The sequence below is a fragment of the Nerophis lumbriciformis genome, linkage group LG18 (assembly GCF_033978685.3).
Source record: "Nerophis lumbriciformis linkage group LG18, RoL_Nlum_v2.1, whole genome shotgun sequence".
NCBI classification, from domain to species: domain Eukaryota; kingdom Metazoa; phylum Chordata; class Actinopteri; order Syngnathiformes; family Syngnathidae; genus Nerophis; species Nerophis lumbriciformis.
Genome location: NC_084565.2, coordinates 31,492,791 through 31,508,521, shown reverse-complemented (window position 1 = coordinate 31,508,521; position 15,731 = coordinate 31,492,791). Strand labels below are relative to the sequence as shown.

Here is a 15,731-nt window from a genome sequence, read left to right as displayed (position 1 = left end):
TGTCAAGGCAGCATTAACTATACCTTTAATGTAGCTTATAGCGATGATTGGTGCTCTCGTAGATGCACCATCATGTTCAGTTCGGCCTTGCCTTTCTCATGCTGCCATGTCTGCAAGCATGTTTTGCACCTTGAGTGATCTTCTTTCTCCACCGTGGTAGTTTGTATTTTTGTGATAATGCCGTTGCAGACACACACGACCTGCAGGAATATTAACTTTTGCTTATACCGTATGGACGTTAGGGACTGCACTGTTAATGGATTTAAAATCTTAATTTGATTAGTTAAGATTATGTGTCAGTTTCCACCGCTGCGGACCGTCTTTGCATTGTGTGAAGTATGGCATTCCTGCGCTAAATTTACGCAGAGCTTCTATTTTTGCACATCAGTTCACTTTAGCTAAAATCGTTTATTCGTCATACGTGTAGCTATGATAAAGGACACATGTTTTGGCGTGTTTTATTATTCATAGTTTGCTTAACAGTAATCGAGTATTCTTATATGCTATAAGTGACCAGACGTCCGAGATCAAAACTGGGAATATAATCCCAGAGAAGGGGGAAAAAAACGGTCAGCTATTTTTAAGTTGAAGAAACAATATGATTAGGTTACCGGTATATATACTGTACATGCGTATATCCTATGTATGAATACATTAGATATCTATATATCTTAGGGACCTATAGACTGTATCTCTGTTGCTGCAGCAGCAGAGAGTTTATTCTGTCTTGACACTTTGTATTGATATTTTTATATTACATTCTTCTCTTAAATGATAATGTTTACAGTGATTGTTTTATATGTATTTTTTATGTATGTCGCTTTGGATAAAAGCGTCTGCCAAATACGTAAACATAAACATATATAAACACCTGAAAGTCTTTATATCAGTTAAAACCACCAATCTGTTTCACTGGATTCAGAATAAAACCAAATTCTGTCTTACCTAACAATGTTAGTATTTGAATTTTGTCACTTGAAGACTTATTCCTGGTTACAATTATACTGTTAAGAAGGTATTGTCTTATACTTGGCCTAAAATGAGAATGCTTCATAATCGGTGGCGGCTGGTGAATTTTCTCTCCTGAAGATTTCTTTATGATTTTTTAGCAAATATATATAACACCACCCCCACCCCACCCCCACCCCCTACACAATCTGGACTGTGGTCCTAACTTTTACCCCTGTTGGCTTTTACAATCTTTATCTTCATCATTTATTTCAACTTAATATTCAAGTATGACATTTTTACATTTAATTAATTTCATTGACAAGCAATTATATTATGGTCATACTCTTGTTTGCTAGCGGCTACGATTTCAGTACTATTGAAAATCTTTGCTCCTTCTCAACTCTGTGGTAATATTCTTTTCACAAAATACCACCAATAGTACGTTAATGTTAAATCTTACTTTTGAAAAGCAATCCCCCAATTCCTATTTTCGAAAAGTAATCCCCCGATTCCTATTTTCAACAGTCCGCTCATTTGAGCAGGAAAACGCTGAACACCAGCCTTTGTTTTCTACATGTCAACTGTCAGTTTAGGCTGCTCGCCGGCTCCTCATCACCACTTCAAGATGGCGGCCGAATTTCTCGCGTAACAGCAGCCAATGCTGCTTCTACTTATAAGATGTCTAGGGGGACAGGGGGGCATGGAAGTGGTTGACAGGAGTTGAATGAGGTGTATGCGTGCGTGTGTGTTCAACAGACATTATGTACCTCCAATGGGCAGTAGTGACTTTATTTGCTTCTGTTCGTCTAGAAGGACAGAATAAACTGTCCTCTTATCACGTGATCATGCGCAGATTCATGAGATCTCGTCAAAGTCTGCGCTATTTTGTTGAACGGCGGAGCCGCAATGATGCTCATTAAACCTCGGTGGGCGGTGGCGGAGATGTTCCGTAGCGGCACCATTCCGCGTTCGGGGGTGGAGACCTCTCCATTCTGCACAGACATATGGCGCTCCTCACACACACGTCAGTGTTTATTAATATTAATGTTTTTGTTGCCACAAATAAACTCATAAAGGCAGATTTGGTGCTTCTGGGTTTTTAATAGAGGTGTGGCGGATGTATCTTCAATCCGCTTCACACCGGAAGGCGTTCTGTGGTGGCAATTTTACGACTTTGACGCTGTATTTAGTGTATGCATTAATGGTGAAAAAGAGGAGGGTGTCTTTGCGCCGTGCATTTATTCACTAATCAAATACAAATAGTCACTGCGTGAGTGAAAATCCTCCTTCACAGCAAGCATACAACCGCGTGCAGAATGTTATGTATGTTGTTTCAGTGATGCAGGAACTACAGTTTTTAGTAACACAGGAACTTATTTTCAACTCTGCAGGATACTCGTTACTCGCTCCATCGCCGCTAGTACTTGAAATGTTTTTTAATTTTTATTACTTATCCATTTTTTAAAACTTTTTTTTCTTCTTTCACACAGGAAGTGAAGTTATAGTGAATATTGTGTTGTGAATTAACTATCACTAAAAGACATGAAGAAGGGGAAAGATTAAATACGTTTTTTTTTCCTACTCTTTTTTTTTTTTTTAGATTTGTTAAAATGTGCAAACTTTACCACAATATGTTCCTTAATGTAGCTTATTCAACACACCTGAAACCAATAAGTCATAACCATAATCTAATACGTCCTGGGGATGTTCAAAGGGTGGCCTGGGAGCCATTTGTGGAACACAGCTTTTTTATGGACCTGTGTAGCACATTGTTTAAATAACAAACCTATCAAAATGTAAAAATAAAAAATAAAAGGTTGAAATGTTAAACTAAACGAAACAAATATTTGTTTAGTTTAAAATATAACGTTTTTTAGCCTATTTCATTACAAACAATATATTGATGTCAGCAATCTGATTTCTCAAATAGTTTGGCTCAAAAGAAGCATCCTACAACCCGTGGAAAGACCTTAATATGATCACGTTTGGCTTTTGAAAAATCTGACTAACACACCTAGATTATGCGATTCGAAACCAGATCTCTCTCGAGTGTGTGTGGGCTGCCATAAGGGACCTTTCGTATCGTGCCTGCGCCAGTCTAAACACGCAGGATATAACCCAGAAGCAGATCACATTCAATCAACAACTGGAATGAAGACGGGACTGTTTATTTGCTTCTGAAATTAAAAGATCGAAACATTTTGAAGTGCATTGATGGGAGAAAAAAAAAAGAAAAGTTTTATTTCCAAAGGTAGCGAAGAAAATGGAGAATGCTAGCTTCATTCGGATTACCGAAAAAAATACGAGTGAGATGGAAAAGTATGAAGTAGGTCCTGTATATTACAAGACAAATAAGACTTGTACACAAACCCCTTCACACTACATTTGTGCACTCCTAAGTGATTAGCAATAACGTTTTTATTCCGCACAACTGACAAACTTGTATAATTTACAACAAAACCTTCTCAAAACAGGTTACATAAGCTCCTTTTTAATAAATTCTTGAAAATTATAAAATGATTAATTGAATTTCTTCCGACACCCCACTCACATTTTAACAGCAACTTCATGCTAGGTTAGCTTACTTGCCTAGGAACAACAAAACGACCAAACTCACAGACGGATAGTTTGTGGACGTTCAGTCTACATTTTAAGATATGTAGCAAAGCCTTATTTGATTTTTTTTTTTTTAAGTGGTAAGCACATACATGGGGTGGGGTTAAAGAGGGATCATCATAGTATATGCGAAAGGTTTTTCCTTCAATTCATGAAATGCCACAACTTTAAAATCGAGCGTTTAAGCAACTCTTCCCTGAAAAGTAGAGCAAACAAAAATGTTATCGTTTGTGAAATTAAGTAATTGGAATGTTTAAGATTAACACAAGTAATTGAACACAAACATAATGCTAAAAATGTTGTAATCATATTTATTACTACAAACATAAGTGCAAAGAATTGTGCAGGGACATCCACTGTTCCAAGCAAATATTTAAAAAAACTTACAGTTGCGTGTCTTTAAATTGACAACTAGTGTAAAACAAGAATTTTCACTTTAGCGTCTTTCAACTTTTTGACAAGCAGTCTCCTCCACAGTGGACATGTAAATATCTCTCTGGAAAATGCTGTTTCTCTAAAAAAAATTAACTACCAATTTAACTTTTAATAATGTAAATACCTCACAAACTGATGTTTGGCTTCGCTTGCTTCAAGTATGATTTCTGGATGACCGTTTATGAGGTGGCGACTTTTGTATCCTACCTTCCGCTCGAGTGCTGCTCAAAAGGCTCCAGCCCCCCCGCAACATCGAGAGAAGCAAGCGGTGGAAAAATAGATGTATGGATTGAGGATTTATCACGTAATTCTTCAGTTTTCCCATATTTCCCTTGTTGAACATATTCTTTTTAGGTGATTGCCTCCTTGCTGTGCGATGTGACCGGCTGGCTCTGTGGAAATGCTGGAGACGAAAGTGTTGCTTTGCAGAACACAGACTTTCTTACCTCCACCAAAGAGGTCATGTTTTCGCCAGGGGTTGTCTGTTTATTAGCAACATAGCTCAAATTGTTATGGAAAGATTTTGATGACACTTCCCAGGAATTGCCCCAAAAAAACTATTCCTTTCATCAATCACAAACGCACTTCACTTCCTGCTTACCGTGTTCGGCTGTGCACAGGATTAGATGGATAGATAGATGGATAGATAGATAGATAGGTCTTTATTGTCATTGCACAAGTACAACGAAACTTTGTTTTCAGCACAAACCCGTTCAAGATTAGACAAACAAACAGTGTACAGGGTTACAGAACAGGAACGCTGATGGGTCGCCACAATGCGCCCCGTAAAAGATGGGGAAAAAGGTAAAACGCTGGGGAAGGATGAGTAAAAAATACAATCTAGACTGGGCTCCTTACGGGGGCCCAGTCTGGAGTGGGAAAAAACCTCCATAGCAAAGCACATATACATATTACAACATACATCTCGAGATATCTAGCAACAGAGGAAAGGGAGTGTGGGGTCATGGTGGTAGGCCGCAGCTCTCAGAGCAACGCTTACTCCAATCAGCAGATGTCCTTTTGTCATAATTCCGAATAGGTGGATATCTTCACGTCCTCGACTGAAAGGGTCGCCGGGCACGCGGCACTCCTTCTTCTCCCAAGAGTCCGTCGTGTGTCCAGCAACAACAGCTCCGTCAAGACAAGAAGGTTCCCCCAAACCCAAGATCTTGTTAATTTCGTTGAGGCCAGTTGAATAGTTCCAATGTTTAGATTTGGAGAGCAGTGCAAAAAGAGGCAACAAGAAAGTTAAGACCAGACAAGACAAAGAAGCAAGCAGGAGAGATAAGGGAGAGGAAAGGAGAGCGTCCACCCTCGATGAGTGCCAGAGAGAAAGAAGCGAATTTTGGGAGATGTGGTTTAGTTTCAGAGCCGGACAACGCAAAAGCGCTGGAAAAAACTTCACACCAAGTTTTTGTTTGATGCCGTTAGGCGTCACGGTATTATTGTCAAGACCTTGAAACCGAAATACCACTGTATCTATAATCCTGTTACGCCCTTATAAATAAGTTGATATTTTCCCTGCAGATCTGTTTGATAACTACATGCAGCAGGACGCCCACGAGTTCCTCAACTACCTGCTGAACACGGTGGCCGACATCCTGCAGGAGGAGAAGAAGCAAGAGAAGCAGAACGGGCGCCTGAAGAACAATGGCGCTGTCGCCACCACCGAAACGGAGGCGGAGCACAAGACGGAGCCCACCTGGGTCCATGACATCTTCCAAGGCACGCTCACCAACGAGACTCGCTGCCTCAACTGCGAAACAGTAAGTGGCCTTTAAGTAGCGTCACGCACATTCATCATGAATTCAGAAGAAAAGACTTATTAGTGTCTTTGCAGGTGAGCAGCAAGGATGAAGATTTTCTAGATCTTTCCGTGGACGTGGAGCAGAATACATCAATAACACACTGTCTCAGGTAGTGTCAATTCTCACACATCATTGGGTCATGGCGAGACAGATATAACCTGGCCTGTGTGCCGCTGTGCCCTGCAGGGACTTCAGCAACACGGAGACTCTGTGCAGCGAGCACAAGTACTACTGCGAGACCTGCTGCAGCAAGCAGGAGGCTCAGAAACGGTCAGCTGAGCGCCGCCATTCACGCACGCATCTAGAACAAAACCCACCTGGCTGACCGCCACCTGTGTCTTTTATGTGCAGCATGCGTGTGAAGAAACTGCCCATGATCTTAGCGCTGCACCTGAAGAGGTTCAAGTACATGGAGCAGCTTCATCGCTACACCAAGCTGTCCTATCGAGTGGTCTTCCCTCTGGAGCTCCGCCTCTTCAACACGTCCGGGGATGCCGTCAACCTGGATCGCATGTATGACCTGGTAGCTGTGGTGGTCCACTGTGGCAGGTACGCTACATACTCGTGTGAAACGACTAGCCAGCGCTATATACACACATACAGTATATACACGTATATTAGGGCTGGGCGATAATGGCCTTTTATTAATATCTCGATATGTTTTGGCCATGTCACGATACACGATATATATCTCAATACTTTTCCTTAGCCTTGAATGACCACTTGATAATAATCTTACTTGATAAATCACAGCAGTATGATGATTCTATGTGTCTACATTAAAACATTCTTGTTCATACTGCATTATTATATGCTCATTTTAAACTTTCATGCAGAAAGGGAAACCACAACTAAGTAAATTTACCAAAACTGTATTTATTAAACAGTTATTAAGCAGTGGCACAAACATTGTCATTTCCAAAACAGAAAGTGCAAGATTGTCAGAGACATTTTAAAACAAGCTATGAGTGCACTTTTGTGCATGATGTCACTAAGATGACATATTTTAAAAAAGCCTGTAGTGTAATGCCCGCAGCTACAAGCAACTGCGTGAGATCGCATACTCGAATATCACGATAGTCATTTTCTATATCGCACAGAGACAAACGAGTATATCGATTATTTATATATATATATATATATATATATATATATATATATATATATATATATATATATATATATATATATATATATATATACACACACATACAAACATATATACATACACATATGTGTATACATATACATATATACAGAAAACAGTATAATGATAGTCCACGGTAAAATTCCAGACGGTTAGTAATACTGTTTACATTTTTAATTATCGAAAAACCTCAATTATTAATGCATTTTAGGCAACACCGTTTACTCCTGGAAACAAAGTCGCCGCATGCCCACCAGGGCCATTTCGATGGACAAAACATGGCGCAACACAAATACCGTATTTTCCGCACCATAAGCCGCCCTGGGTTATAAGCCGCGCCTTCAATGAACGGCATATTTCAAAACGTTGTCCACCTATAAGCCGCCCCGTGTTATAAGCCGCATCTAACTGCGCTAAGGGGAATGTCAAAAAAACAGTCAGATAGGTCAGTCAAACTTTAATAATATATTAAAAAACAGCGTGATGTGGGCGCGCATGGAGTCGTATATCAACATGGACGGAGCTGCGTGAAAAAAGCCACCCGGCCTCTTCGCGTAAACTTCCCTTAACCACTCGCTCATCTTTTCTTCATCCATCCATCCCTTCGAGTTAGCTTTTATGATGACGCCGGCTGGAAAGGTCTCTTTTGGCAAGGTCTTCCTTTTGAATATCACCATGGGTGGAAGTTTCTGGCCATTAGCATGGCAAGCTAGAACCACAGTGAAGGATGACTTCTCATTCCCTGTGGTGCGAATATTCACCGTACGTGCTCCCGTTGTATCCACAGTGCGGTTCACAGGAATATCAAAAGTCAGTGGAACCTCGTCCATGTTGATAATGTTCTCTGGCCGGATCTTTTTTTCAGCTATCTTGTTTTTACAATATGCACGGAAAGTAGCCAGCTTTTCTTGAAAGTCTTTAGGCAGTTGCTGTGAAATAGTAGTCCGTGTGCGGATGGAGAGATTGCGTCTTTTCATGAACCGGAAACCTGTCGCTTAGTAGGAGCCATTTTGTGGTCTTTACAGATGTAAACACACAAAGGAAATGAAACGTAATATCCGCGCGCTTCTTCTTCTTCTACGGGGGCGGGTGGTTGCTTACAGTAGAAGAAGAAGCGCTTCCTCTTCTATGGGGGCGGGTGCTTACCTTGGCGGTTGCTTGCCGTAGAAGAAGAAGCACTTCCTCTTCTACGGGGAAAAAAGATGGCGGCTGTTTACCGTAGTTGCGAGACCTAAACTTTAGGAGAATGAATCTTAATATTAATCCATATATAAAGCGCACCGGGTTATAAGCCGCACTGTCAGCTTTTGAGTCAATTTGTGGTTTTTAGGTGCGGCTAATAGTGCGGAAAATACGGTACACGGATCTTGCGTCCTGTTGTTTTTAGATGGAGAAAGGTGGATGTGTGAGGTATCACTCCTGTTTAATTTTATTGGCCAAAATGTTGTACTGAAGCACATGGTGTGGTTGAAGAACAAAGCTTGTTTATTGGACTTTATTTCGATTAGACAAACTACTTTGTGTTTCATATTAAAACAAAACACCAGGTTTTTTTTTTTTTTTTTTACATTACTCGTGGGGTTTTTTCCTGTCATAAAATTATTACTTTAAAAACCATTCAGGTGACATAGCATTTTGTTCACGTGTTACGGTATATGACAAATTTCTGCTCCAACTCCTAATGGATCTGTCCTGATATAGCATTAACATGAGTACACAATAATAATAATAAATACATCTCTCTGTCAAAATGTAAAAATAGAGATAAAGGCATCATGTACTGAGAAAAAGCTGACACGTTGATACTATTAATGAACAAAAACACAAATATTTGTCTTTAAATAAATCAATAGTTTTTCTATAGCCTTTTTATTTATTACAAATGACATGATGGCGTCGTGATTATAAATTTGGCCATAATCATTCAGTCCTATGTGTAAGACCAGACCTCAAATATGAACACTATTTTTAGCTATATGGACAAAAAGTGCAGTTACATCTTATATCCATATGGTGCCATCTTGCACAATTCTCACATTTATTTTTTTTGTCGTTATTTTGTTTCTGCCATAATACTTAGTTTATAATGCTTGTTACTTTCATATGCACATTCAACTTTCTACTTGAGGTACATGAGACCGTGTTCTTATCTACAATAATGTTTCTACTGTAAAGGAAATCATTTTCAATGTGTTGGGGATTTTTCTTTTAAAAACTTTGTTAAAAGATTTCAGTATAAGTATTTTATTTTTTAAATTTTGAGCTCATCTGATAATACTGCGATAATAATGATAACCATGATCATTTTGGTCACAATACCCATGATAAGAAATGTGTCATCCCCAAAAGTGACTATTCAACTCACTTTAAGAGGAACTTTTGAACTGAAAACAATTTCAGGCATCAGTCGATACTAGTCCTCTGTATCTTCAAGCCCAGGTGTTGATATTTTCAGATGCCAGGACCAGGTACTGTATCTTGTAGTGTGGTTGGTTTCGGTATCGGCTCATAGTTAATCCAGATCAAAATATCGGCCAATACCTGCACTTATCGCACAATACCATCCATGGCATTATCAAGTATTGACCGATGGCCAACCCAGGAGTCTGTATCAGCTAATGGTATGATCCCGTCAAGCCAATCCAGGTGTAGATATCGGCTCATATCAGGTCCATGTATCTGCCCTTCGCATGATTTAATATTGGCTTGTAGCAAACTCTAGTGTGGATTTGTGTTCTCACATCCAGGTGTCCGCTAATCTTTTCATGGTGCATTAAAGAAAAGCTCACCCAGGCATTGGTGTTGGTGGATGTCAGGCCCGTGGGTCTGCTCTTACCATTACCAAAGTTGATGTAACTATTAATATTTCATATCACGGTTATCCTCACCAAAATTAGCACAGCTATCATTATCATGGTATTGTTGAAGGTGCTCAAAAAGTACTCATACACACTTTTAACCAAGTTGTATTTGAACTATGAAATAAAAGAAATAGTACATAGCCACACAATATACTTTCTTGGCAGAAGAAATATGTTCTATAATAATATTGTTCTGGCTACTTAAATATGTTCATCTTCTTCAGTTTTAATTTGTACGAGGTTTTCTGTTTTTTAATGATAAAGGGAAAAACTGTATTTTGTGCGTCGTGTCAGTTCTGTGTGATGTCACGCACATATTGCTTCAAGTATCGCTCCATCACTGACTGAGAGCTCTGTTTATAGATTCAGTGTGCTTAGACTAGTTTAAATTGAGGAATGGTCATTTTTCAATGCAGAAAAACATTAATGTCTCTTGTTTTCATGTTAGCTTGCCTCACCACACTGCAAAAACTCAGTGTTCAAAAACAAGAAAAAAAAATACAAAAATGAGGGGTATTTTATTTGAACTAAGCAAAATTATCTGCCAATAGAACAAGAAAATTTGGCTTGTCAAGACTTTCCAAAACAAGTAAAATTAGCTAACTTCAATGAACCCAAAAATACCTTTAAAATAGGTATATTCTCACTAATAACAAGTGCACTTTTCTTAGTAGAAAAAACCAACCTTTTTTGCTCAATATGTTGAAAAATATTCTTAAATTAAATAAATGCTAGTGCCATTATTTTGACATGATATGCACTAGGCATTACATTTCTTGAAACCAGCAAACTTATACTAAAAACTAATTTATTGTTCTTAATGGAAAGGCAACAAGGCAACCGCTCAGGCAAATCATATGGTCTAAAAATGCATTTTTCCATCGACAACATGACATCATTGCGCCAAGTGCGTGCTCTTTTAGTCAATTAGTGCGCATATATACAGCCGGGCCCAAAAAAATTTTAATGTAATTTTGAAGAATTCATCTGAAAATGAATGAACTATTTCTGTTCAAAATAGTTTGAAATGTTTAAATATTGACTGTCAGTTTACTGTACTACTATATGAGTATGTATTTTCTATTGTTTCATTGAAAATAAAACAGCAAAGTCCATTTGGCTGTCATCCGTTTTAATTATGAGACACAATTGTGTCAAAGTCATGATTTTGTATTTCATGCTTCAAATAAGAAATTATTACGGTACTTTAAAAAAGTAGTTTTATACTTGTGAGTGTTGATGGCACAGCTTTGCAACAGTTGATATTCTAGTTTCAAGCATGTTTTACTCAATATAGGTCATCAAATCTCAGCAACAAGCTGTAATATCTTACTGAGATCATTTAGGACCAAAACACTTAAAACAAGTAAAACACTAACATAAAATCTGCTTAGTGAGAATAATTATCTTATCAGACAGAAAATAAGCACATATTTCATCTTACTTAGATTTCAGTTTTTGCAGTGCAGTAAATATCAGAATACCTTTATTGTCATTGTATGGAAACAACAAAATTGGCCAGCAATCCAGCTCTAAGGTTATCATTCACATTTTAACCATCATTCTTTATCATTCTACTGTTTATTGTTACATCCCTAATTGTGGACAACTGGTGTTGTATCAAATCATTTAAACTATTGACTTTTTTATGTATTGGTAAATACAGGTTTAGTATCAGTTGATATCACATTCGGGTGTCTGCTAAATGTGTCATTAGTTATCTGTTGAAAACAAGCCTAGTTTTCTGACACCAGACTCTTGACATGATCAACTATTGGTCACTAACAATTCTGGCGTCTGCATCACACGCCCACCAAGCAAGTAGTGACTGGACTGATATCAAAGCAGGTGTGTCAGTGTGTCAGTGTCCTGCATTGCATAACAAAACAACTGTTGTGTGTTCAGCGGTCCAAACCGGGGTCATTACATCACCATCGTGAAGAGTCACGGCTTCTGGCTGCTGTTTGACGATGACATCGTGGAGGTGTGTCACCCTTTCATCTTCTCCTCTGTTTTCTGCTCTCACGCTATGTTTGTCTCGTCGCTAAAAAAAAAAACCACCCCGCAGAAAATAGAAGCCCACGCCATCGAGGAGTTCTACGGGCTTACCTCAGACATCTCCAAGAACTCCGAGTCGGGATACATCCTCTTCTACCAGTCCAGGGAGTGAGCGGGACTCGAACGACGGCACAGACTCCGTTCTTCCACTTCTGACAAGTGTGTGCCAACCACTACTTGACTTTACTGTCTGGGCTGCACTTTATCACACAAACTCTCACTCTGCATTCTTTTTCTTTCATTCCTCTCACTTTCTATGCACACTTTTTATTTCATGACTTCTTTCTGGTTTGAAGGGTCTCCATTTTAGCCACTAGCTAACAGCACAATCACTGTGATGGCACCTTCTAACCTTCAGACGTTACACCTTCTGTCGCCTTTTTTCTCTATTTATTGAACTTATTTATTGCTCTCACTTCTAGCGTTGTCCCCATTCATTGCTGCACATCTTTTCCGCTTTAAGCTTAACATATTCTAGCATTTAAACATTGAATCAATTTGTTAGGTGTCTCTAAGATCCTCTGAAGTTTGCAGCTACTGTCACTATTTGCACTTTGATCTTATTATTATTACCACCCTCTTTCTCAAGAGACCATTTTGGGGAAGTATTCTAAGGACAAAATCACTATGAAAAGGGCTGTCAAAATTAATGAGTTAACTCATGTGATTAATCACGAGAAAATATCACACTTGGATTAACAATGCAATTTATTTTGAGCATACAAGTTCTTTTATACGAAGAGTGATCGGATCAATGGATACGTCAAAAATGAGAGGAGAATACGACTGGTGTGTTCACTGGTAAATCTCACTCAAATACAGAACTGAAAAAAACGTAAAACTGTTATTAAGTGTTGTGCAAATACTTGACATACAGTACAGGCCAAAAGTTTGGACACACCTTCTCATTTAATGTGTTTTCTTTATTTTCATGACTATTTACATTGTAGATTGTCACTGAAGGCATCAAAACTATGAATGAACACATGTGGAGTTATGTACTTAACAAAAAAAGGTGAAATAACTGAAAACATGTTTTATATTCTAGTGTCTTCAAAATAGCCACCCTTTGCTCTGATTACTTTTTTTGCAAACTCTTGGCATTCTCTCGATGAGCTTCAAGAGGTAGTCACCTGAAATGGTTTTCCAACAGTCTTGAAGGAGTCAGCTCATCGAAAGAATGCCAGGAGTGTGCGAAGCAGTAATCAGAGCAAAGGGTGGCTATTTTGTAGAAACTACAATATAAAACATGTTTTTCAACTTTTTTGTTAAGTACATAACTCCACATGTTTTACATGCATTAGTTTTGATGCCTTCAGTGACAATCTACAATGTAAATAGTCATGAAAGTAAAGAAAACGCATTGAATGAGAAGGTGTGTCCAAACCTGTACTGTACATCCAAGTAAAATGTTCCTGGATTACATTCTGACTCTGAAATTGCATTTGTGTACAAATATTGTGGTCTTTTCTGAAACACATTTTAATTGTGAAAGTGAGTAATCACATTTGATAATCATGGTTAACAAAAATTCCCAAATGTGATTAATTTGATTTTAAAAATGTATATCATGCGACAGCCCTGAATACACTTAATTTTGTTCTCTAATCGCTATGACAAATTAAATTGCATGAAACATTTTATTTTTTTACTAACATTTTAAGAATCTGTTTGGCACCACCTGTTGGTTTGCGTGTATAATCATCTCCAAAGACCACCTGTCATTTCTTACATTTATAAATTAGGGGGGAAAATACAGTCTAAATTAATTTGTACCAAGACATTCTCTACAGTTGTAGGGCGTTGAAGGTCTGCGGGAATTTGCAGGTTCAAAGCGTGTCGTTACGTAACAAACGTCACCTTTTTATTTGGAGAGAACCTAGTACAAAGTAGTGCAATAATATTGAAGTGGAGTTTAATTCTCAGTTCAGATGCTTTTTCATGTTGAATTTAGTGACACACCTGTTGTACCTTGTCTATCACTTCTGACCTTTTTATATGTCAACTACATTTGTCTTCCATCTCTCCATCTCTAATGACCTGAACCGTGCTAAATACTTCTGTTAATTAATGGAATTAGATCCTTGCGTCAAACTGGAAATTAGCATTTCAAATGTGTCCTATTTGTGAGTAGTGGGACTCCTGTTTGTGTGTGTGTGGTTTTAACAGAAGTGTCCTACTGTCCTCAAAGACTCGGGGCAAAAGTGCCAAACTGGAGTTGATGTGGAACCTGTAATAAAATGTTTGAAGCTCTTTGTACATAAAGGTAGAAGGAAACGTCTATGAAAATACAAAACATTTTTTTAAAGATGTCGAAAATGGTATTTTGCGTCTAACTGTTAATAGCATATACTGTCGCCTGGTTGGCAAAGATGACGGTAGCGGGGGAATAAAGACCCAGGCAATGTCTTCCATTTGCTGTCTATGCACTCACTCTGACTCACTGTGACTGTGGCAGCAGAGAGCGCCACCTGTTGAAGGAAGTGATGTATAATAATAAAATACATTTTTTAAAGAAAGTGCATGTACCACACTAATACTTTTGTTTAACAAAAAAAAGCATCTGTACCTGTGTCTGGCTATGTTGTCATGGTGACTAAATGCTAGTTTACAGAGTACTCAAATTCTACTGTAGGGAACACAGTACACTTCATGTGTGACAGGAAGTTACCCCACCTATGTACTGTAATGAGTTCCCTCATGGTACTTATGAAGTGTACATACCTTTCCATCAAAGGTAAAGGGCAGAGCTTGAACAGGATACATATAAACTATTCAATAGTCATACTTAATATAGATACATCTATACACATACATATATACATACATGTATTTATACATGTATGTATACATAAATGATAAATGGGTTGTACTTGTATAGCGCTTTTCTACCTTCAAGGTACTCAAAGCGCTTTGACACTACTTCCACATTTACCCATTCACACACTGATGGAGGGAGCTGCCATGCAAGGCGCTAACCAGCACCCATCAGGAGCAAGGGTGAAGTGTCTTGCTCAGGACACAACGGACATGACGAGGTTGGTACTAGGTGGGGATTGAACCAGGGACCCTCTGGTCGCGCACGGCCACTCTGCCACGCCATGTATGTATGTATACATATATACACACATGTATACATACATACATACATGTATACATATGTACATACATGTTTACATATATATGTATACATATATACATGTATGTATACATATATACATGTATGTATACATATATACATGTATGTATACATATATACATGTATGTATACATGTATGTATGTATACATGTATGTATACATGTATGTATACATGTATGTATGTATACATGTATGTATACATGTATGTATGTATACATGTATGTATGTATACATGTATGTATGTATACATACTTGTATACATATATACATACATGTATACATACATGCATACATACATACATGTTTACATGTATACATACATGTATGCATATATACATACATGTATGCATATATATATACATGTATGCATATATACATGTATGCATACATATATATATATACATACATGCATACATATATACATACATGTATACATATATACATACATGTATGCATACATGTATACATATATATACATACATGCATACATATATACATACATGTATGCATATATACATACATGTATACATACATTTATACATACTTGTATACATACATGTATACATGCATACATATATACATACATATATACATGCATACATATAAACATACATGCATACATATATACAGACATGCATACATACATATGTACATACATGTATACATAGATGTATACATATGTACACACATGTATACATATGTACATACATGTATGC

The 15,731-nt window shown here is 37.9% G+C and overlaps 1 protein-coding gene across 2 annotated transcripts in view; it reads left to right on the top strand.

Moving 5' to 3' along the window:
• The window catches only part of usp46 (ubiquitin specific peptidase 46), a 45,479-nt gene extending 31,084 nt beyond the window's left edge, over window positions 1–14,395 (top strand). For both annotated transcript variants that reach the window (XM_061978089.1, XM_061978088.1), the window contains 6 exons: window positions 5,530–5,768; window positions 5,843–5,919; window positions 5,997–6,080; window positions 6,162–6,359; window positions 11,724–11,802; window positions 11,887–14,395. In XM_061978089.1, the coding sequence (XP_061834073.1) occupies window positions 5,530–5,768; window positions 5,843–5,919; window positions 5,997–6,080; window positions 6,162–6,359; window positions 11,724–11,802; window positions 11,887–11,988 (779 nt within the window). In that variant the 3' untranslated portion in view covers window positions 11,989–14,395. The remainder of the gene's footprint in view (window positions 1–5,529; window positions 5,769–5,842; window positions 5,920–5,996; window positions 6,081–6,161; window positions 6,360–11,723; window positions 11,803–11,886) is intronic.
• The last annotated feature ends 1,336 nt before the right edge of the window (window positions 14,396–15,731 follow it).